Source organism: Malaya genurostris, chromosome 1 (assembly GCF_030247185.1).
Source record: "Malaya genurostris strain Urasoe2022 chromosome 1, Malgen_1.1, whole genome shotgun sequence".
Taxonomy (NCBI): domain Eukaryota; kingdom Metazoa; phylum Arthropoda; class Insecta; order Diptera; family Culicidae; genus Malaya; species Malaya genurostris.
In genome coordinates, this window is record NC_080570.1 from 45,420,002 (window position 1) to 45,442,220 (window position 22,219).

Consider the following 22,219-nt stretch of genomic DNA (forward strand, 5'->3'; position numbering starts at 1 on the left):
CCTGTGGTCCCATACGTAATTCCTGAATTTCATCCGGATCCGACTTCCGGATCCGGAAATATAGGGTAAAGTGTGTTAAAAATTTTATACCATCACTGAAAAGAGCGAAAAACCGTAAAAAGTTTTCTAAATCGACCTCAAATCTTTTTTTCAATAGATAGTTTTTATGAGTAGACGGTCAAACAAATCTAATTCGATTATTCTTTTAAGAATCGAAGAAAAATAATTTTGAAGAATACCACAGTATTATGATAGTTTGATTGATATGAGAAAGGCATCATTACACCACTAGGTGGATTAAAACAGGTTTTTAATAAATTTCCGGTTCTTTTTTGATCATAAGGTAAAAGTCAATGAATAAGTAAATCATTTACTAACTCAGTTTAACAATCATATCTGTGTCGAATTTTTATTACTACCTTTATTCCAGAAAGTCCTGTATTTCTCTATCTCGATAATTTCATCCGTGTAGATCGAAAGATGATAGATTTAGTTTTTATCCTCTACATATAGTTAGTGAGAAGGATTGCTCAGAGTACCGTAATAATCGAAAGAGAAAATAAACAGTTTAGAGGTGACAATTTTGAATTGGAAAACAAGTATACCGTGAATAATGCATACGAAGCAATTGTTGCCTCGCTATTCCGGTCCGATTTGGTATTTTGTCACCACGTCAAAAATATGTTGGAATGTTATAAAGCGTTCACGTGGTACCAAAAGAGGCGAATCCGACTAGCTGTCATGGACAAACGCAGCTAAATTGGTTATTGCGAAGTCTGCATATACCCTAATGGCTGGAGAAAATCCAAAAGTTCGTAGTTTCTTCATGCAGCCTTGTTCAGTAACTGTAATTAGTTTTAAGATAACTAATAATGCAAAGTGAATAAAAAAATGTATCTTGGATTGAACTAACAGTAAATTTGTTTTATTATTTCATCAGATTTTGTCGCGGACCAGTTGCTATTGATCGGTTCAGGCGTTCCGGTGCTAAAGACTGTACCAGAAAGTATGGAAGCACTTTGATTTCGCTGTAAATAATTTTAAATTTCATTCGATATACTGATAATATTAGACTACAACAACCGAATATTATTCTCAACATTTGCTACTTAGCCATTGTAGACCTACCTGGCGCACCTTCTTGCGAACTAGTTTCGCGTAGGTTTCGTCGTCCATGACTATGCAGTTCAAATTTCCAGCAAGAATCGTATTGTACAGCTTTCGAACCCTCGGCCTGATCGATGCTTCTTGTTTCGGACTACGTTTTGGTTGTTTCTGTTTCTTATAGGTTCGAAGATTCAAACGTTCTTTAGCACGATGAACATTTAATTTCAAAGTGCCCACTTTTTTGGCCACATCCCGAACTGAAACCTCCTTCTTTTGCTCGAACGAACGTTTATCCAACTGAGGTTGAGCAGGACCTGTTTTTCGACCCGTTTTCGGTTTATCCTCAAAGGTGTTATCCTCACCGAACTTCCTGATTGCATTTCGCACGGCTTTTTCATTTACTCCTTCCATTTTTGCTATCTTTCTCAGTGACAGTACGCGTTCTGTGCACCATTTGTACACATTTTTTCGACGTTTTTCTGCTGAAAGTCCACGCATTTCGAAACAAACTAATGAAAACGAATAAACAACTGCACAAGTGGTTAGAGAAGAGTATAAACAACAGGACGCAGCCATAAAAATTGACAGATTCTGAACCATTGCGAAACGGCAGCGGTTTTTTTGTTGCGTCTATACTTTCTGGAACAGTCTTCAACTTCTAAACCTGAAAGTTCAGGTGTACCAGAATCCTGGCTCTGAATTCAGTTTCAGAATTTAATCAGAAATTCCTTATTGTTACCAAAAGTTTTTATAAAACTCAATTTTTGAGTTATTTATGATTATCTCACACGGTAGGAAATCTAATCATAAATTGCTGATCATATTTCTGAGCAGAGATGGCATTTCACCGGAGTTATACACGCTAGAGTCAGATTTTTGCCACACCGAGGATGAAAAAAACGAAGCACCGCACAAAGAGGAAAGCGCACTTCTTCTCAGTGTCGAATAGACAGCATTTGAGTGTGTGCTTGTGGTTAAAGCAGCTGGCGCGAGTGAAACACATTCTCTTCGCATGAATCGCTCACACGCGCTCTCGTCTAAATACACCCAAGTGACCACTGGCGCGTGATTGTGAGCGAACACTTATGTGAACTTCAATTAATAGAGAGTAGATCAGGCCTTGCTATGAAAAATTTGCAAGGAAAACCGAAAATTTTACGATAAATTGTTTTATTTTGCTGATTTTGCGTGTCCACGCTTCATCTACGAAAACCATACAGCAGAGTGCTCACCGGCGTGTACACCTCTGTGAAAGTATCTGCATCCTCCTCAGAGAATTTATTAGCTAATGCTCTAGCACTTTGGTGCGATTCAGTGGAAGAGGTAAAAGGAAATAAACAAACGCACTCATGATGCGTGCACACTTACACAACAGTGGTGTATAAATGTGAAAGAGAAGAGCTCTCGTTGAAGTTGTCAGTGCGAGGGGAGAAATTTTGCTTGCTCTTCGTCACACAGAGGAGATAGACATCTCTGTTTCTGAGACCATGAAGAAAAAAATATATTGTAGCGCTTAGTACAACTCGAGATATTCACGGATAAATTCTACCCATTCTTCCACCGGACGTATTTTGAAAACGGCGCCCCATAGTAAGGTAAGACGTTTAAACAAAAAAATTCTATAATTTTCATATTAAAAAAGGCGATGAGTAATTTTACAGATATCACTGGAGGACGTGAATACGAATAAAAATGTTAATCGTTCGTAAAAGGTGATTTTTTTGAGGTTAGGATTTTCATGCATTAGTATTTGCTCAGATTTTTTGAGGTTATGATTTTCATGCATTATTATTTGCTCAGTATGCTCTGACATTTCATCATGAATAGACTTACTAACGAGCAACGCTTGCAAATCATTGAATTTTATTACCAAAATCAGTGTTCGGTTCGAAATGTGTTTCGCGCTTTACGCCCGATTTATGGTCTACATAATCGACCAAGTGAGCAAACAATTAATGCGATTGTGACCAAGTTTCGCACTCAGTTTACTTTATTGGACATTAAACCAACCACACGAATGCGTACAGTGCGTACAGAAGAGAATATTGCGTCTGTTTCTGAGAGTGTTGCTGAAGACCGTGAAATGTCTATTCGTCGCCGTTCGCAGCAATTGGGTTTGTGTTATTCGACCACATGGAAGATTTTACGCAAAGATCTTGGTGTAAAACCGTATAAAATACAGCTCCTGCAAGAACTGAAGCCGAACGATCTGCCACAACGTCGAATTTTCAGTGAATGGGCCCTAGAAAAGTTGGCAGAAAATCCGCTTTTTTATCGACAAATTTTGTTCAGCGATGAGGCTCATTTCTGGTTGAATGGCTACGTAAATAAGCAAAATTGCCGCATTTGGAGTGAAGAGCAACCAGAAGCCGTTCAAGAACTGCCCATGCATCCCGAAAAATGCACTGTTTGGTGTGGTTTGTACGCTGGTGGAATCATTGGACCGTATTTTTTCAAAGATGCTGTTGGACGCAACGTTACAGTGAATGGCGATCGCTATCGTTCGATGCTAACAAACTTTTTGTTGCCAAAAATGGAAGAACTGAACTTGGTTGACATGTGATTTCAACAAGATGGCGCTACATGCCACACAGCTCGCGATTCTATGGCCATTTTGAGGGAAAACTTCGGAGAACAATTCATCTCAAGAAATGGACCGGTAAGTTGGCCACCAAGATCATGCGATTTGACGCCTTTAGACTATTTTTTGTGGGGCTACGTCAAGTCTAAAGTCTACAGAAATAAGCCAGTAACTATTCCAGCTTTGGAAGACAACATTTCCGAAGAAATTCGGGCTATTCCGGCCGAAATGCTCGAAAAAGTTGCCCAAAATTGGACTTTCCGAATGGACCACCTAAGACGCAGCCGCGGTCAACATTTAAATGAAATTATCTTCAAAAAGTAAATGTCATGTACCAATCTAACGTTTAAAATAAAGAACCGATGAGATTTTGCAAATTTTATGCGTTTTATTGTTTAAAAAAGTTCTCAAGTTCTTAAAAAATCACCCGTTATAAGTTGATTGTGTGAAATACGCAACTTTTATTGCTTAGCTTCCAGAATTGTAGAATGCTTTTATATTAAAAATAAATATACACACAGAATATTGAAGTCGATTATTTTATATCGGATTTGCATATTTCAGTTGAAGAAACTATCTAAATGCTGTACGGGATTCCTTTCTGGCATTCAGAAGGGCCAAATTGTGAAATTCTCTTCGATATTAAACACTGTTCTTGATATTTTTCAGTCAAATACTGGCTTTATTCGCACTCGTTTTTTGCAAATTTTGCACTGCGAAAAGTGCACAAAGCTAATCAAATTATTCTATATTTGCACTAAACTGATGATTTTTATCTTCGATTTGCAAAAAAGCAATCCTAATAGTTTATTTTAAATAACGCCATTAGAAGGGTTGATTTTGCATAATGTTCCCCATCCTTGTACACTTTTCAAGATGACAGTAGCAGGATGACGCAATCGATATTTTATTGAGGGAAACTGACTCTGCGAACGTCCCGCAATTGATTCCATACTGAACTGAATTTTTGATACTGAAACTGGAACTGAGCTCTGGACCTGAACCAACCGGAATGATGCACTTGATTTACTTCCTGTTCAGTCAACCGCAAGCTGCAACTGCAAATGTATCAAGTGTTAAGCTTTTATACCTACCCAAGTATGAGAAAGGCGTCAAGAGTTTTCTTCTTTAATACTCGTTAATACCAAACATTTCAGAAAACTAATTTTGAATTATTAGTGATTATGTCATACAACTGAAAATGGTATCATAAATTGATGATCATATTTCCGATGGCAGGTATCAAAAATTATGTTGATACGTTGGATACAACAAGAGATATTCACTATCAAAAACTTATCAGTATATAGAGTATAGACAAAATGCAAATCCGGGCAAGATGTAACTCCTCAGGGTGAGACGCCGCACGTAGGAAAGTTAGAGAATAGAGGCCATTTGAATTTTGTTAGGTTATTCAACGTGGATAAACTTCCATATCCACATTTTCAAAACCATCGCTAAGAATTTAACGGCTTCGGAAACATGATCGAGATAAAATAGTTAACAATTAAACTTTCTTGACTTATAGAAAAGAGCACACACCAAAAAAATGTTACATCTTTATAGATGCACATAAAAGGAGCGTCGCAATGCACTTACATTCACAATACAAAGCATTCAAAGATAAGTCATATCATTAACTTCACAATTGTTTTAGCTGAAACTCACATCGATACAGACGCAAAATTTATGTTTACATGTTAGTAAATGTAATATTGTTTCATCACCGAAGAAATTACGGCATACTTGAATTTACGTCAAGCGCAAATTTCATTTTTTCTAAGAGTGCAGCTATTATTTACGTTTTCTTTTTCGTGACGAAATGCATACTTACACATACACTCGCGTCAATACGTCGAATCGATATACGCGATCTTGAAAGTGCGGCATCTATCCCGACGCGGCGTCTCACCCGGAATTACCGGGTGTGAAGGGTAAGTGCCAGAAAATGAAGGTCAAAGTCGTTCCAATCATCGGTTTCCTGCATCTACTCGTTAAATTCGATCCGAGTGTACCCACTGTGTAAAGATTTTGAGTAAAGGACTATTCACACATTTCAGTTCCGTGGCGGTTCAGTGAAAGTGCCTTCAGTGCGCCGTCAGTGTTCTTTTTTTATCGGAACCCTTCCGTTCCATTTCCGTGCTGTTTCTGTTGAGGCACAGCCAATGCATTGACATACCGACTTCAGTGAAAATAAAAAATATCGGTGACGACGAATTTGAGTTTACCGGACGGACGCTACACTGACGGCGAGCTGCACTGAAACGGCACGGTGCCGGATAGGTGTGAATACGTGCATAGAACACGAATGAAATAATATCAGTATCCGTGCACGGTGTCGTGCCGGCACTGAACCGGACCGGATATGTGTGAATAGTCCTTAAATATCAATGAATTAAAACTCGCCATCTTGGATCTCGAAACGACCTCAAACGTCATTTCTCGTCTGTATCTGTAAAATCGATCTAATTCACTGTCGTCTGACAATCAACTGCAAATTATATAAATTATATTACGGAACATTCTTTCATATTTCACCGACACGATCTGTTAACTTTGAAATGTCATTACTTTTTCCCAATTCAGTGATAGAGTTCAGTGAATAAATTGATAATAATGAAAAACTTCAGTAAACATTACTGACTCCTTCGGTTAAAAGCATATCAATCAAATTGATTTATTTTCAAAAGTGAAGAAGTAAAAACTTACCCACCGAATATTTTTTACATGTGTCAGTAAAATTTTTACTGACTTTCAAACAGTTGAAGTTTCGGCAATCAGTTCAGTAAAAGTTTCATTTGCTGTAAGTTCGGTAGAGTTGCACATAATTATACTGACTTGTTCATCATTCAATACCGACATTGCGTAAAATTTGCAAATAATTCATATGCATAATACCGTTGTAACCAGTAAAATATTATTGCTCTTCCGATCAGTTCTACTGAAAAAATTTAATGAGTGCTAGAAGATGATTTAGATATATTGTCCAGTGATGAATAATACTACAAATAGCATCAACTTACATACTTTCTGCGATCATTGTTAGCGTTTTGGTTCCAGGGAATTTTGTTTTATGAAAATTTGCAGGAAACAATCCGTTTTTCCGATGCATGCTAAAATTTTCTTATTTTCGCTACCGAAAACTTATCTATTTGACAGCTAAGAGCAAATTCAGCAGCTAGATGTTCTATATGGAAGATTGGAAGATCTATAATAGAGCAGAAACTGGAACTTTGCAGTCAGCAAGTATGTCTTGCTGGCAGCAATTTCTCTATAAAGTATGACACGCAAAACTGACTTGGCGAGCAAAAAAAAAAAAGGTCGCGGGAAATTTAAAATGTCTGTAAATATAGACGAAAGCCTGCGAGAATTTCAAAAGTCTGCAAAAGTCTGCACAACAAAAAAAGTCTGCAGCACTATACCCCAAATCTGCAGATTTACAGACAAATCAGCAGACCTGGCATCTCTGATCCCCAGCAAGCCGTTCTAGTTTTATTTATTCGACCAGTTCTTCTGTCAAATTTAAAACTGGTCTACAATGCCGTTCTATTTTTGTGTATGTTTGAAACACGAATAAAACACTGCTGGGGCTGCCAGTTTTTCTTGTTATTAAATTCAGATTTAAATTTTGTAACTGCCATAAATTATGCATCTAGAACTAGAACACTACTGAATATGCCCTAATTTCATAAGGGAAACAATCGATTCACTGAAAATTAGTAAAACTTTTACTGAATCGGGAAAATGGAATCAAATTGGTCATGTTTATTAGTATTGGTATTGTTTTATCATACTTTGTAATTATTGTATTGCGGGTTCTTACATAGAACAAAAATACAAGACAGTAATGAAGGTATTTCAATCAACAAATGAGTAGCCATTTAAAACCAAAACCAAAGGTATCATATTGCAGTAATCAATCATGTCGGCTTGTTCTTACTTACCAAAAATAAAACAGAATCAACAACAGTTATTATCGGCAAGCGGCTGCTGCTAAACCGGAACATGTCGGAACACCAACGTAATACACCTACCGTCCCGCTTCCATCATTTATTTACAGGCGACTTACACTCAAAGCCGTTCACTTTTTTCGGATCAGCCACCATCACGTAAGGGCGGAGAGGAAAAACGAAAAGGAAGTCATCATCCGAAAGTAATAATCCGCATTAACCTCACACCGGTTTCATATTTCTTTGATCTACATTCTCATGTGTATTTATTCCAGTTGATTCTGCGTTCGATTTCAATTATTATTAAATCATAATAATCACCATTCACTCATTCATCCTGTAGTAAATACTTTCATCGTACATTTACCTAAGAGTAAAACCGAATTTCACAAACATAACAGAGTGCGCCCTCTGGCCGATGCCGGGTGCAGCATTTCGCTCGAGAGAGTTTCAAGTCGATATTTTGCCGAATGATCCCAAACGTTTATTACCTACGGCAGGACTTGGAAGTAGATTTTTTTTTGTTCATGTCAGTGCTTTTTCGGCATGAGTTAAATTTAGAAATATAATCAAAAACAATATATCAAAATATAATACTATTCTCCTGTCCTGTCCTATCGTAGGTTAAGATGATTGGAGGAAATGAAAAAGTGATCTCTACGAAACCATATCAAAGCGCCGAAGTTCTTGTTTCAACATATTAAACAAATATTTTAGAATCTGGATTTCAATTTATTCACTAATCCAATTTTCCTGGCCGAAAAGTTTTTAAAATGATAAAATTTTTCCACGGTTCCGTAGACGTCACTTCTATCATTCCGTTACAGCTTTCTGTTTGTCTTTTCTTCCTTTTGTTTTTGCTGATAGTGTAGATAAATTTTCTCAATAATTGTCTCTAAACCGGTAAATAGACATTAATAAAATTTTCCTATAAGAGTTGTATTTTTTGTTTATCTCAGATTAGCTGCACTGATCCCTTTCCCCCTTAAACCCATTACAGATACCTAAATAAATAACAATAAATAGTCGCCATCTTACGTTTTCAGTGTTTAGAGTATGTGTGTTAGTGTTTGTGTGTGAGAGTTGCATTCGTATATAACAGCGAAAATTGCACGTTGTTAGAACCTAATCCATTCGACCGTTTTTCGATTCGTTTTTTAATGTAGGCTTATATTGATGTTTAGGATATTTTATAAAAGAGCTTTTTTTTCTCTAGGTTAGCTTGTGTGCTACTGTTTACATTAAGGGCTTACAATGATATCGATTCATGGTGGAACAATGCCCCAATTAGTTTGACGGTGGCATTGATTTGTCTACCATTCACATTGTTTCATTTTGTACATGGATAATATTGACATTGAATCTGTTAGCTGCAACTTCTGCATTGAACATTTTTGCGAATGTTTGATGCATTGTTGAGTTAATATTATTTCATCATTATTTCTTTTTTTTTGTTCTTTCTGTCATAGGAACAGACAATTCTATTTCGCATTTAAATTATAATTATCGACGCGTTTGTGTTGCATTGTTTGGATTGCGTTTTTTTATGTAGTTTATATTAGCTTATGGATTCTAATAACGGATACACCTACTGTTCATCTACCACTTTACCACGTGAACCTTTCACAATTTGATATTACTTTTATTGGTATATATTCATTGTTCTCGTGGATTCGGGTGAACTGAACGGCTTAACACAAAAAAAATCAAAAAATCGAAATGAACCTGAATTACTTTTATTTTTACGATTTATATCCTGTTTTTCCTTCATTCAACTTTAAGTTCTCAGTTTCCTAAAATCAGTTTTTTCCAAGAAACATTCGAATGTGTAATCGAACATCAAGTCTGCGAAGACGAATTTCACCCATGCATACCCGGATTGTCTCCCAGACGGACTGAAAAACGGAATTGTAATTGTCATAGAATTTTCGCTCTCTTTAACTTCAACTTAAACCACAATAGCCCACTTATACATGGTGGGCAGATTTCCCCCCAGACGGCTGGCTATGTCTGCCAGCCATTTTTTTCGGCATTTTGCCAGAACTCCGGAAGATTGGAAGATTGGAAGAACCGCTTTGAATCGATTCTACATTTTAAGCGCCTTGGTTTTGATTTTTCAATTAAAAGTACATATGAAGAACAATTAGTTATTGCCCTTCATATGTCCAAGAAAATTTTCGAATTTAAAAATGCAATAATAAAAAAACGGTTTGAACGATTATACAGTTATTTGAATGGTTGATTAATGAAAACGAAACAATCTGCGAACAATCTTTGAAAATCGAATAATCACCAGAAATGGTGATTGTAAATTTTCCTCCGATAAGCCGCAATGTGACGCCGCTGGATTTTTTTTTTTGGGGATAAATGTTACGCCAACTATCCAGAAACAATTGAAGAGCTCAAGCACGAAATTCAAGTTGCTATTGACGACATAAGGCCAGAATCAATTGAAAATGTTTTCAAAAATTGGGTGGATCGGATTGACTACTGTCAATTGAAGGAAATTATTTTTCATAAATAATTTTCATGAATCAATCTTTCGAATAAATGTATACTCATTGAAATCTATCAAACCGTTTTTTTTTATTATCGAATTTTTAAATTTGAAATTTTTCGTGGGACACCCTGTACTTAATATGGAAAATGTTATTACCAATAATCCATATTTCAATCTCATTTATCTCGTCTCAAGATTCGTGTTTACATGCGGGATTGACGTATATCAAATGAAGTCGAACAAAAAAAGAAGGAAAAGCGAAATAACCAATTTCGTCTGAGAAATTTTGACAGCGGCCGGAATTTTTGATCTTAAGACACAAAAGTAATCCAGAAAAGTCGAATATCAGACGGATCGTGCACGAAACTTACGATTGCATTTCAAACATGATTAACTGTATCTCACTACAGCAAAAGATAAAAGCATCACCCCATATTACAAGTTTTATGCAGTTTTTTTACGTAGATCTTCGATGTTACGCGGATTTCAAACAATATTATTTAATTCATATGTGAATACTTTGTCTTGATATGTATATCATTACGGTATATCAAGATGTCAGCGCTAATGTGAACATGGCATAAACGTCAAAGAAAACAGTTGCATCATACAGTGAATATAAATACAACAGTAAGGGATTAGTCTGTAAACCTGGCATCTCTGCAAAAGCGTCTATCTGCGAATGAAAGCCATTCTTTGTTTACTTTCATTTTCGATTATTACTGTGTTGATATTTCGCGAAACGACAAGTAAACAAAGAGAAACTGTCATTTGACGCTTCTCAAAACAAAACATGAACTGCTTCGTCAAATTTCACCTAAAAAAGAAATGAAAATAGTGGACGATTCAAACGGTACAAATGTGTCATAATGTGCCGAAATGGATGATTATTTCCTATTTCGTGTTTTTTTATTTAAATAAAACTTTTCATTTTCCTTGAGAAATGGAAAAATCCATTGAGATGATGAAAATAAATCATCTAATAATTATTATCCAATTGTAAATAAAGTATGCACTGTTTTTTTAAAGCTGGTGTGCAGGTTTTTTATCTCTTTTTCTGCAAAATGTAGTGTATGTTGAGAAAAAAATATTCGAGCGTTAGGTATCCCGAAATTTTTCTCAAAGCAAAAAAAAAGACATTTCTAAAACATTCGATTAAAAAATTATTTGATTACGCCAGATCTTGACGTTTCATGCATTTCTTAAACATTTGGCATCAAAAAAATTCTTCAATTTTGCGGTTTCATTCTACGCGGATTTCCGAAGTAACGCGGTCTCAAATTCTTCAAATCCCATAGTCGTTTCTGTTTTCCAAAAAAAAAATTTTCTCGAGATTACACCATATCTAAACGTTGCATGTATTTCTAAGACATTTGGCATACAAAATTTTTTACCTTTTCGGAAATCTCAAAAGTCCCAAAGCCGAATTAAAAAGAAAATTTTTGCGTTTTTTTTACGCCTGTTACCGAAGTTACACGGTTTTTACGCGAATTTCCGAAGTTACGCATTATTTGTGCGATTTTTTTACGCGGTACGTATACTGCCCATACTCGCATATCTGTCCAATATCGATTTTCGCCAATTTTAAGTCCCATATCGATTTTCCTCAATATACTCTCAGATATTGCAATAAAAGTTGAGAGTTTGTTCAGTAAAATGTGAAAAAAATATCAACTCTTCCCTGTCCCATATGCAAAGGACCCGCATATCAGTACCATTCAGTGCAAATTTCGATAATTTCACTTGTTGCAATATTGGAATAGGGTAACAGAGGTATTTTGGCCACTTTATATATTTTGGCCCACCTAACAAACTTTATGAATTTAATAGATGTTAAGTAACTCATATTACATCAATTTGAAGCTAATCACATTAAATCACCTATTGTGGAAAGCGTTTTTAATGATATTATAACATTTGGTGGATATTCCTAAAGTGGGCCAAAACACCTCGTTACCCTAGCAAAGGTGTATTACCGATATTTCAAGTAATGATAGGATTTAGCAATAGGTAGCACAATAAATCAAAAAATTCGGAAATAAAATAAAATCGTCTTTTCCTCGACATGCCGATTTTCCATATGGGACTGATATGCAAGTACGGGCAGTATATCCTACCTAAAAAGAGACCTCGGTGTACTTCAAAACTTTTGGACAAATGTTCATTCAGCCAATTCAATTCGCTCTGAATTCAATATGCTCTGAAGTTTGTTTTGACGTTATCGTTCAGTGTAAAAATATTGGCAAAAATTTTCAGAAAGAATTAATTTTTGGTGATAAGTTTTTTTCCGTTTTATTAACTAAACTACAATTTGAAAAAGGCGGGTGGGTAATGTCAGAGACAAAACTGGATGTCGTGAATACGAAAACAACTGACATGTTCCTTAACACTTCCGAATATCAATTAGTTGATCAATTGTATGAATTATGCAAACATTCCCCTTTTCCACATTTTTCGCAAAAACGAAGAAGGCTTCACATGATCTCGATTACTGTGAATTTCACACAGCGGAAAGTGCACAAATCCAACCAAACTGTTCTAGATTTGCACTAAACTGAGGATATTTCCTTTCGATTTGCGAAAGACAAATCCTAACAGTTCTTTAGAAAACTTTTAGAGCCATTAGAACTGCTGATTTTGTGTAATGCTCTCCACCGTTGCTTCTTCACCAATACAAACAAATGACTGGCAGCTGTGACGTAATCGTTCTTGTCGGAGGCGAAACTCGCTTTGCAAACGACACAAAATACATCTGCTCGCAGTGGCGATAGAATCCAAACTGATCCAATTTTTGTTGAGAGGCTTGTTTTTACCTGATTTCGTTTGTAGCTTTTTCACTAATGAGCGGTCCTAACGGCTATAAAAATAGCAGCATATAGAATTTTAATTTCGATATTTCATTTCGGATTTGCATTTCATTGAAAGAAACTTTCCGGATGCTGTACGGGATTCATTCCTGCCTTTCAGAATGACCAAATTGTAGAACTCACTACGATATTAAACGCTGTTCGGAACATTGTCTCGAACGAAGCAGCAGATATTTTGTCCTCTTCCTCAGAACGCGTTCTGGTTGGCTGGTGTTGACATGGGTCAAATGAGACAGGTATTTCAATAGTGTACTATTGAAATACTTCAATGCTGTTGCTATACACGTTCAAGTTGAACATTTTCGATTCTATGGGTAGTTAGATTATATAAATCCTTTTACAGATCACTGAGCTTAGAGCTTTCAAAATAGGAGAAAGGCAAACGCGCCTTATGAATTATCCTCTTTGATACTCGTTTATACCAAACATTTAAGAAAAGTTTAATTTTGAGCTATTTGAGATTATGTCACACAACTGAAAATGTTATCATAAAATTGTGATCATATTTCCGATGGCATGTAGCAAAAATGATGTTGATTCGTTAGATACAACAAGAGATATTCACGATCAAAAACTTATCACTCTCTCAGAGGGTAAATTTTGAAAAGGCACCCCATAGTAAAGTAAGTCGTATTCACGACAAAAAAAACATTATCAAAGAGATTTATCTGGTGAACTGGTGCTGTCTTAAGGAGTGTATCGAAAATAAACTATGCCGATTGAGAGTGCTTTTCGCATAGTGAGTCGACGCCAAATCCAGCCAAAACAGTGGAGGTGTACTATGCTTCTTGTATAAGGGCAGCAATCTCTTCTGAAAACACTCAGATCGATAGATTTCTGCATTTATAGTTTCGGTAGTGTAAAAAATGGTTGACTTCAAACCACAGGAACATATTGCTTGCCATACCAGTACCTTTCGATCGAGTTTCTCCACTTGAATCGACCTGTCCGCATCACTCACATCCTCCTTAAGGCCGACAGTAAAGCATTGTGGACCTGGAAGGGTTTTTGAGTCCTCTTTTACATAAGTCTCATCGTCCATCAAAACGCATGCATCCGGACCCTGCAAAAGACGCGAATACAATTTCCGGGCCCTTGTTGCTGCTTGCTTCTTCTGTTTTACAGTTTGTTCCGAGATTTTCTGCTTCTTGTAGGTCTTCAGGTGATTTCGCCTCTTGATACGCTGGATCATTCCGACACTCGTTCCTGCTTTTTTGACCGAATCACGTATTGACATTGATTTGTGCTTCATAATTAGAGATATAACTTTCTGGTCCAGTTTCGGGTTGGATGAACCGGGTTTTCTGCTCATCCTAAGAATAATGTTCCTTAAACTTATTAATTATGTTTTTAACACTGGCATAATGAATTCCAAACCGCTTCGCAAATTTTCGCATAGTAATACCCTTCTCACTTAGCCATGTGTCCAGAACTTTAATTTCCACTTTTTTTTCAATACGCGACATTTTGAAAACGTAGAATTTCAACCGCACAAACAAGTAAATAATCGAAAGCTGACAGCCATACGCACAGCATGCTGCGATCTGAGCATAAAAAAGCATCACAAATACATGCGTACAACACAAATGTATGTTCATAGCTTATTTTCGATACACTCCTTAAATACAACCCTCATAATCTATACCACACTTTTTGATCTCTCTCTTCGTGTGAAGCCCACCACAGCACAGTCTCTCTCTTCTTAACATTTAATTATTGTTAAATGTCATGATCAAAGCAAATAAAAGTCATTTTTACTGACACAAAATAGACGAAAATGATGAGAAATTTATGTCACTCTCAGCTTCGTTTGTAAGCTATGAGAACGAAATCCATGTCTAGTCAATGACATAAGCGGAACAGTAGTTTCAAAATTGTGTTCTTTCTTTCATTTGCTCTCTCAGTCATTTGCGGTTTTCAGTGTAAATCCCATAGTACGCAGTGACGATATTCAACCGAAGCTTTAAGAATCGAAAATGACAGAAAAAAGGTTTCACAATGACTTTTTATCTGTTGGTGATCTAATCTGTAGTATTTTTGATTTCCAAAGAGGTTCTGGGAGAATTTAAATTCTGTTGATGCTCTCTGCAGACGTTAGTTTGGTTTCGTCTTGTCATACAGGAAAGAGCGACGTTGGCTTCGTCTCTCTTCGTTTGTTCTTGTGTCGGTCATTTTCGAATGAGACAGTAAAATATTGAAAATGAGGCTGTTGGATTGGATTCTTTCATTGAGAATGCGTGACAATTTTAAACTCTGATTGATAGCAATTGAAAACAAACTAAACGTAAATCGAATTGAAATTAATATTTATAAAACGATTATGTTTACTATCGACTAGAGTGCCTGAAACCAGATTGACGAAATCTCATCCGTAATGTTGGCAACTATTCAAAACATTTAATCCGAAATGTTGGCAGTTTCGTCAGTTTCACATTGTATTTGACAGGTCGTTTGCTGATTTGGAACAAAGTTGTCATTCCAAGCTGTCGTCACTCTGGTTCAAGGCACTCTACTACCGACGATACTAATGTCGTTTTCACTTGATGCCAAACCTAACCCAGTTTCCACCCGAACTTTTGTCAAACCGTTTGTTCGAAGCCAGTTTCGAAACTAGTTTCAACATCACTGAACTGAGAACCGAGCCAGTTGCAAATCTGGTTTTTATATCGGGTTTGCTCACACAAAATAAATTGAATTTAGCGTACATAACTCTGGTTTTAACTGTAAGTAAAAGTAAATCCGCACGATACGGCAATACTTAATAACATGGTAATAGAAACTACACGGAGAACCTTTCGATCATAAAATTGCGATATCGCAGTTTTTGATTTTTGCGATAGTTGATTTAACTCATTTCTTCTTGATTCAACCAATATGGTTTTTTTGATTTGCATTCAAGTAGTTGAAAAATATGTTGTTTTGAATGCTGTCAGACAGTTGAAAGGAAAACAATAATCGCAATGCAAAATCAACAACTTCTTTAGTTGAAATCTGTTCGCTTCGCTTCAAAATGACAATGAAAACAACATCGATGGTTAAAGCGTTTGGTGAAATTATATTCATTCGATTTGGGAAATTTATGATAACAAGTGTTTATCTAACAGCGGAGTTGTGATAAAGTTAACCTTGTTTAAGATGAAAAAGATTCGGTGACAAATTAGAAAATGTTAATGAATGATCATCTCGTAATCTTTCAGGTATGCGCAAAAATTTTATGCTTCAAATTCGATCATTGATTTACTTCTAGAAGATTGTTTTACTTCCTGCTGTTTGATAACGATGATGATGTTCATGCATTAGCAATAAAACGCTTTTTGACATGAATTTAATTTATAAAAGTAACAGGAGCGAAGGGTTTCAAACACACAGAACGCGCTGCGATTGAATGGCGCGTTTGAATTGCCGTCGCAAAATTCCAATTCCCGGCGGTTGATGCACCCAAGCTCATATAAATTGACTAAAATTATCAGTGCATAACTTTAGTTCAACCGTTTGAAGGCATCATCTTTCAATACTCATTTTAGGTAAATTTAATAATTTCGCTAATTTACTCGCCCTCCGGGCACTTTTGCTGATTAAAAAAGTTTTTCTACATCAATCATTTCCGATCGAATCAGAGTTGATTCAACTATTTGCAATGTCTAAAACAAATAAAACCGATTTATTTTTCAACTAACAGAAATTTGTTTCAATAACAACACCAGTTATTTCAACTAAAATATTTGTTGAAATTGAAAGGTATGTGTCCTCACTAATTGACAGCAGTTTTTTTTTTCAAACAGTTAAATTAGTTGTTTCAACCATCGTTTCTGCTAATCGGAAAACAAAAATGACAGTTTAGTTAAAACAACAATCGATTAGTTGTACCAAATTTTAACCAATCGAATTCCGAAAATCAACTAATATTTTGGTTGAAATGGGATCGCGGGTGGTTTCGTGTATAACAAAATTACTATAAATGAAATTCAATCATCATTTTGCTTTAGAACGTAAGCATCTTATGACGAATTGAAATTATATATTTCATTCAACACATCTTTGATTTCCCTCATACGTAGCAACACTATCTGTGAACCTAATAGGTACTTTCATTTTCCTTAATGTCTGGAGGGAGTTATCAAAATTAGCTTATCAGAAGCTGGAATATTCTAATATAAAATTGAAGCAACCTGTCAAATCTGATGAAAAATTGAATTCCGCAGGGTTCTGAGATAATTCTGACTTTCGTTGGTTTAGTTTTCGATAAAATTACACTGCAAAAAATCAGTTTGAAGAAAAAGAATTTTATTTATCAAATAACTTTTTTTCCCTAAAAGTGGTCATTTGACTGAAGATGGGGAACATAATCACCTATCTTGTAACAAAATTTCATCCAAATCAAATATGTTTTTTTTTTTTGGAAATCGGCTTTAAATATATAAAATCGATTTTTTTCAGTGTAGGAGTCGTTCAGAATTTTTTCCTTGTTTTTATTCGAAAACTTGAATAATTTTGTAAAATCAATCATACAAAACTTTTTTTGGAGAATTTGCCAGTTTGTCTTCATGTACAGTAAGTTTCATTTTAAAGGGTTCTGCTAACTCTGGATACGATTTAGTGCGAAATTCGTCAATATTTTCCCCTATATGCAACACTACGCTATTTTTCGTTGACAACAATCATCAATTCACCCAAAATACCATCAACTCTACTCTAAAGAAAAATACTAGGCAACTGCGAAAACATAGAAGCTGTGGTTGACCATTCCAGGGTGCGATTTCGAAGAAACTCTTCCGAACATCTTCATTTTTGTAATTTTTTTTTAAGAAATACTTACAACTTCACTGTTATATTTAATTTTTCACGTACATAGCAGTTCAACTTGATCCAGTGACTGATGCGATATCTTGAATAAGTGGTCATGTCCTAGAAATTTTTCATACATTTTCACGAGCATTCGCATTGTTTTACTGCTTTCGACATTGATGAACCTTATGCAATAAGTAATTCAAGAAAAACCTGCCAGTTCACCATCCACCAAAAGCATGATAATATTAACTAAAGTACGTCTTTAAGGCAAGGCCAAACAAGGGTTCCAATTTGAAGATAATAAATTTCGTCGAAGATGCTCAACACTTTGAACTGTTTGTAAATAAGGCAATTAGTTAGAACAGCGAAATTATTCAATGGTTTGAAATTTTGCTAGCTTCCGGATCGATTTTGCTTCGATTAACGATTCTGGTTAACGATGTGATTATTCATTCTAGCCTTACCTTAAATGACGTGTGGTGCAGTGCTTAATTGAGCCGAGTGAAACATTATTAATTTAATAAATTCCACCATGCGATCTATTCGGATACTTGTTTACAGTCTTACACTATTGAGCGGTTTTCTCAGTCCATGCCATCATCATCATCATCTAAGACTGTTCCTCCACCCGGGATCTACTGCGCCATCGAATCAAAGAAAAGTTCTCGCCTACAGTTCCATTCCCTAGCCTCGACAACTATCTGATCTAATAGCAACGGCCGTTGGAATACCTTCGTATGATTAAATACATCTGAATCCTGCAAAAGTAGGAAACCTTTTTCAATATTAGTACCGTGTAAAAAAAACGAAACACGCACGTCTCAGAAACTACGAGTTCTACTACTATCTATAGTACTACAACAACAACAATTACTACTGCTACTACTAGTACCAATAATACTACTACTACTAATATGGAACTGTAATTAGGTGCAGGTCACTCTCGTCGGTCGCTCGGTATGTGGCGTGGGTGTGTTGTGCATAGCGGTGCACTGATTGTATCATTTCAGAGGAAACTCTCCCGCGCCGTTTGCTGGCCCTCGTTGTCCAGCACGAACCGCTGCGAGCCGGGCTCCCCGTACTGACTGTGATAGAAGTCCTCCCGCATCAGAATGTTCAGATTTGAACAGCGGAAGTACAGGATCTCCTGGAACGGTTTCCGGAAGTCTCGATTGAGCGTCGCGTAGATGATCGGATTCAGCAACGAATTGGCATAGCCGAGCCACAGGAAGAACGACGACAGGGTAGGATAGTCGTCGTCCATGAGGGGTCGAACCAGTGCCAGGATGAAGAACGGGAGCCAACAGATGGTGAAGGCGGACATGATGATGCCCAGGGTGGTGGAAGCTTTGCGTTCTTTGGCTAGCTGAAAGCGTAGTTTTTTCTGGTGCGGCGACCCGACGGACGTCAACGGTTCCGGTGGTTTCAGCATGGCTTGGCTTTTGTCCACCGCGAGGGAATTTTCCAGTCTTGTTTGGGCCCGCTTTTCGTCCTTCACTATTCGTCGGGCGGCTCGGAATATCTGATAGTATACAAAAAGCATCACCGCCAGGGGAATGTAGAACGACCCCAGGGTGGCGTAAATTTGATAACCTACATCTTCACAAACGGCGCAGAACGGGCGCTGGTCGTTCCCCTCGCCGATCGTGTGCTTATTACCTAGTATTAATAGTGGGGGCAGCGAAATGCAGGCAGCTGCCAGCCAAACCAGTGCAACGCAAAGCATCATTCTACGGGGAGTTCGCTTGACGCCATACTCCAGCGGTTTGGTGATGGCCCAGTACCGATCGACGGATATGGCGCACAGGTTCAGGATCGACGCCGTACACGACAGCACATCAAATGACACCCAGATATCACAGAAGACTCGGCCAAAGTTCCACTCACCTAAGACCTCGTACATTAGGGCAGGCGGCATCACCAGACAAGCGACGCACAAATCGGACACCGCCAGCGAAACTAGTAGATAATTGCATGGTCTTCGGAGCTTCCGTACCAGACAAACGGCAACACAGACCAAAATATTACCCACGATGGTACCGAATATCACAGCTAGTAGAACAATACATATCACCACCTTACGGATCGTGTCGATCTCCGGTTCGTGATCGAGCGCTTTCCCGGCTAGTGTCGATGCGATGACCGATTCCGCCGTTGTCGAGGTGCCGAAAGCGGCAACACCGAGCGCATTGGAGCCACCAGGACCGCCAGCATCGCCGGCTACGGTGTGGCTCAACGTTTGGTTCAGACTCAACAGGGCGAACGGTGCTACCGTTTGGATGGTGCCTTCAACGAAAATCGGTACCGCGTCAATACCCGGAACTGTACTGGAACTCGGCGAAGACACACGGTGCTCGCTTTCGACGGTGATTTCATTGACGAGTCGCACGATCTCTACTCTAGCGTCCATATAAGGACCAGCAAAAAAAGGTTGCCTCTGGATTTTGGATGGCGTGTGTGTTTGTGTGTAGTTTGGTGTGATTTTTTCTGTTTTACTTATTCTTCTATCGCGTCTCGATTTAAGCACGCATTGTTATCTACTTTCATACTTATGACACAGTAATTTACTATACTTCTTACGCTTATCTTTATTACAAAGACTCTACTAAAATCTGACATCATTCTATCTAAAGAATCCTTCCGTTTACAATCAATTATTCATACCACATCGGATTTAAAAATTTAAACTAAGATGGCTCTTGTTCTAACAATTTTGTTTTAATCACAACTTCAAATAAGATACGCCTTATTTCCACCTGGCCCTGGTACAAGGTACAACGAAAAGAGAGCTGCCATAGATGCCACAAGAGTTGATTGATCAAACTTCTCACTAAACTACTCCTTGAAACCAGGAGATGACTTTTATTACAGTCCAGTTTCACGGATTACCGCTACCGTACTATGATTCGGTTTTATAATAATTGATTACCACCTCAGGAGCCGGTGGCACTTCCGGATCGAAGCTTCACTGGGATCCCATGTGCCGGGACGGATGGTCCAACTAAACACACAACCACGGCGGCACCACCACCACAGCAACTCCCTTGGGATGTTACTGCAAAATCGTTGTTCGGTTCACAGGGACATTCAGCAGCAGCGTCAGCAGCACCACATTCTTGTGTAGCCGCCCTCTCGATGGCGTCCAATGCAGCCGGCGTCCTCCAGGACCGAATTCCGTGCTCGGGTTTTGCGGTTTCTGCTGGTGTTCCCTTTTTCGTGCTGCCGGCCCTTTCCCCTTGAATCGGTCGGTCAACGGAGGGATTTCAAAATGTCACGGTAACACTGAAACGGGTTAGCAGTGCCGGTGTTAGATTGATTGTTTCCACCTGAAAAAGGAAGAGACACAGAGGAGAAAACGAGGGACATAGTTAGAGTCGGTTACGTACAAATTTAATTATGATATTGTGGCTTGGCGAAGGTGATTTGTATAATAATATTAAAATTTGCTCCTGAATCGAACATCATAAACATTATTTGTCGTGTGTGTTTCGTTTGTTTAAAGTGAATGTCTCAGATAGGTGGGTTTAACAAATAATTTCCATAGTTCTTTTTTATGTGGAACACATCTTTATTTTCTATATAGGGGTGCAAATTAGAAACTCAAGGAAAAATATACGTAGAAATGTGGTCAGGTTTTAAACACTCACAGCTCAGTATATTTTGTATCAATTATTAATATTATTTCATTATTTGATTGGAAATATTTCTAAGATTCGATTTGAATGTATCAAGTCACGTATTTTCAATTATAAATGATTGAAATTTTGATTAGTAGCGCGCAGTATCCTATTTTGTCTGCTAAAAATCTCCAGCATACCGGATTTCCCTGCCATAGACGACGGTTTTGAAGGAGTAAGCGATATATCAAAGGGAAAACATCGCTCTGATTGGTCAATCGATGCAAAAGCGAAGCTATTGAAAGCACGCGAATCTACAAGTAGAAGCAAAATTATAGCTAACGTTTCAGTCCTACGCGTAGCATGCTAGAAGTAGGTTGTTGCTTGACAGCAAGACAAAAAGTGCCATAAAACGATTTGAAGCTTTAATTGGTAAGCTCTGATCTTGTGTCATGGTGAATTTTGAGTGCATAAGATTCATTTCTAATTTATATAAGATGAACTCGATTGACAATGAGAAAAAGTTTATCGCTGCAACCGAAATCGAAAACTGGAACACAAGCTTGGCGAAGAGAAGCTTAAATATCAAAATCGTATCGCAAGTATGTACAAAGATATAATTGTATATATTTGGGATATTGGTGTAATTTCGTCAGCTATAAAACAAACAATGTTCGGCGTTGGTTCCTAATCAAGATCAATCTAGGCAGACTCTCGTGCAATTGCGGATTCAATGGCTCGAACAACCTCATGGGGCTGATCCTTGTAGGTTTTTCTACTCATCCGGATATAATTTAGATCTCCCGCA

At 37.4% G+C, this 22,219-nt stretch overlaps 1 protein-coding gene across 2 annotated transcripts in view; it reads right to left on the reverse strand.

Moving 5' to 3' along the window:
• Nucleotides 1–7,877: 7,877 nt before the first annotated feature.
• Nucleotides 7,878–22,219, reverse strand: part of LOC131438456 (5-hydroxytryptamine receptor 1-like) — a 212,820-nt gene continuing 198,478 nt past the window's right edge. For both annotated transcript variants that reach the window (XM_058608511.1, XM_058608519.1), the window contains one exon: nucleotides 7,878–21,120. In XM_058608511.1, coding sequence (XP_058464494.1) covers nucleotides 18,801–20,204 — 1,404 coding nt within the window. In that variant the 5' untranslated portion in view covers nucleotides 20,205–21,120 and the 3' untranslated portion in view covers nucleotides 7,878–18,800. The remainder of the gene's footprint in view (nucleotides 21,121–22,219) is intronic.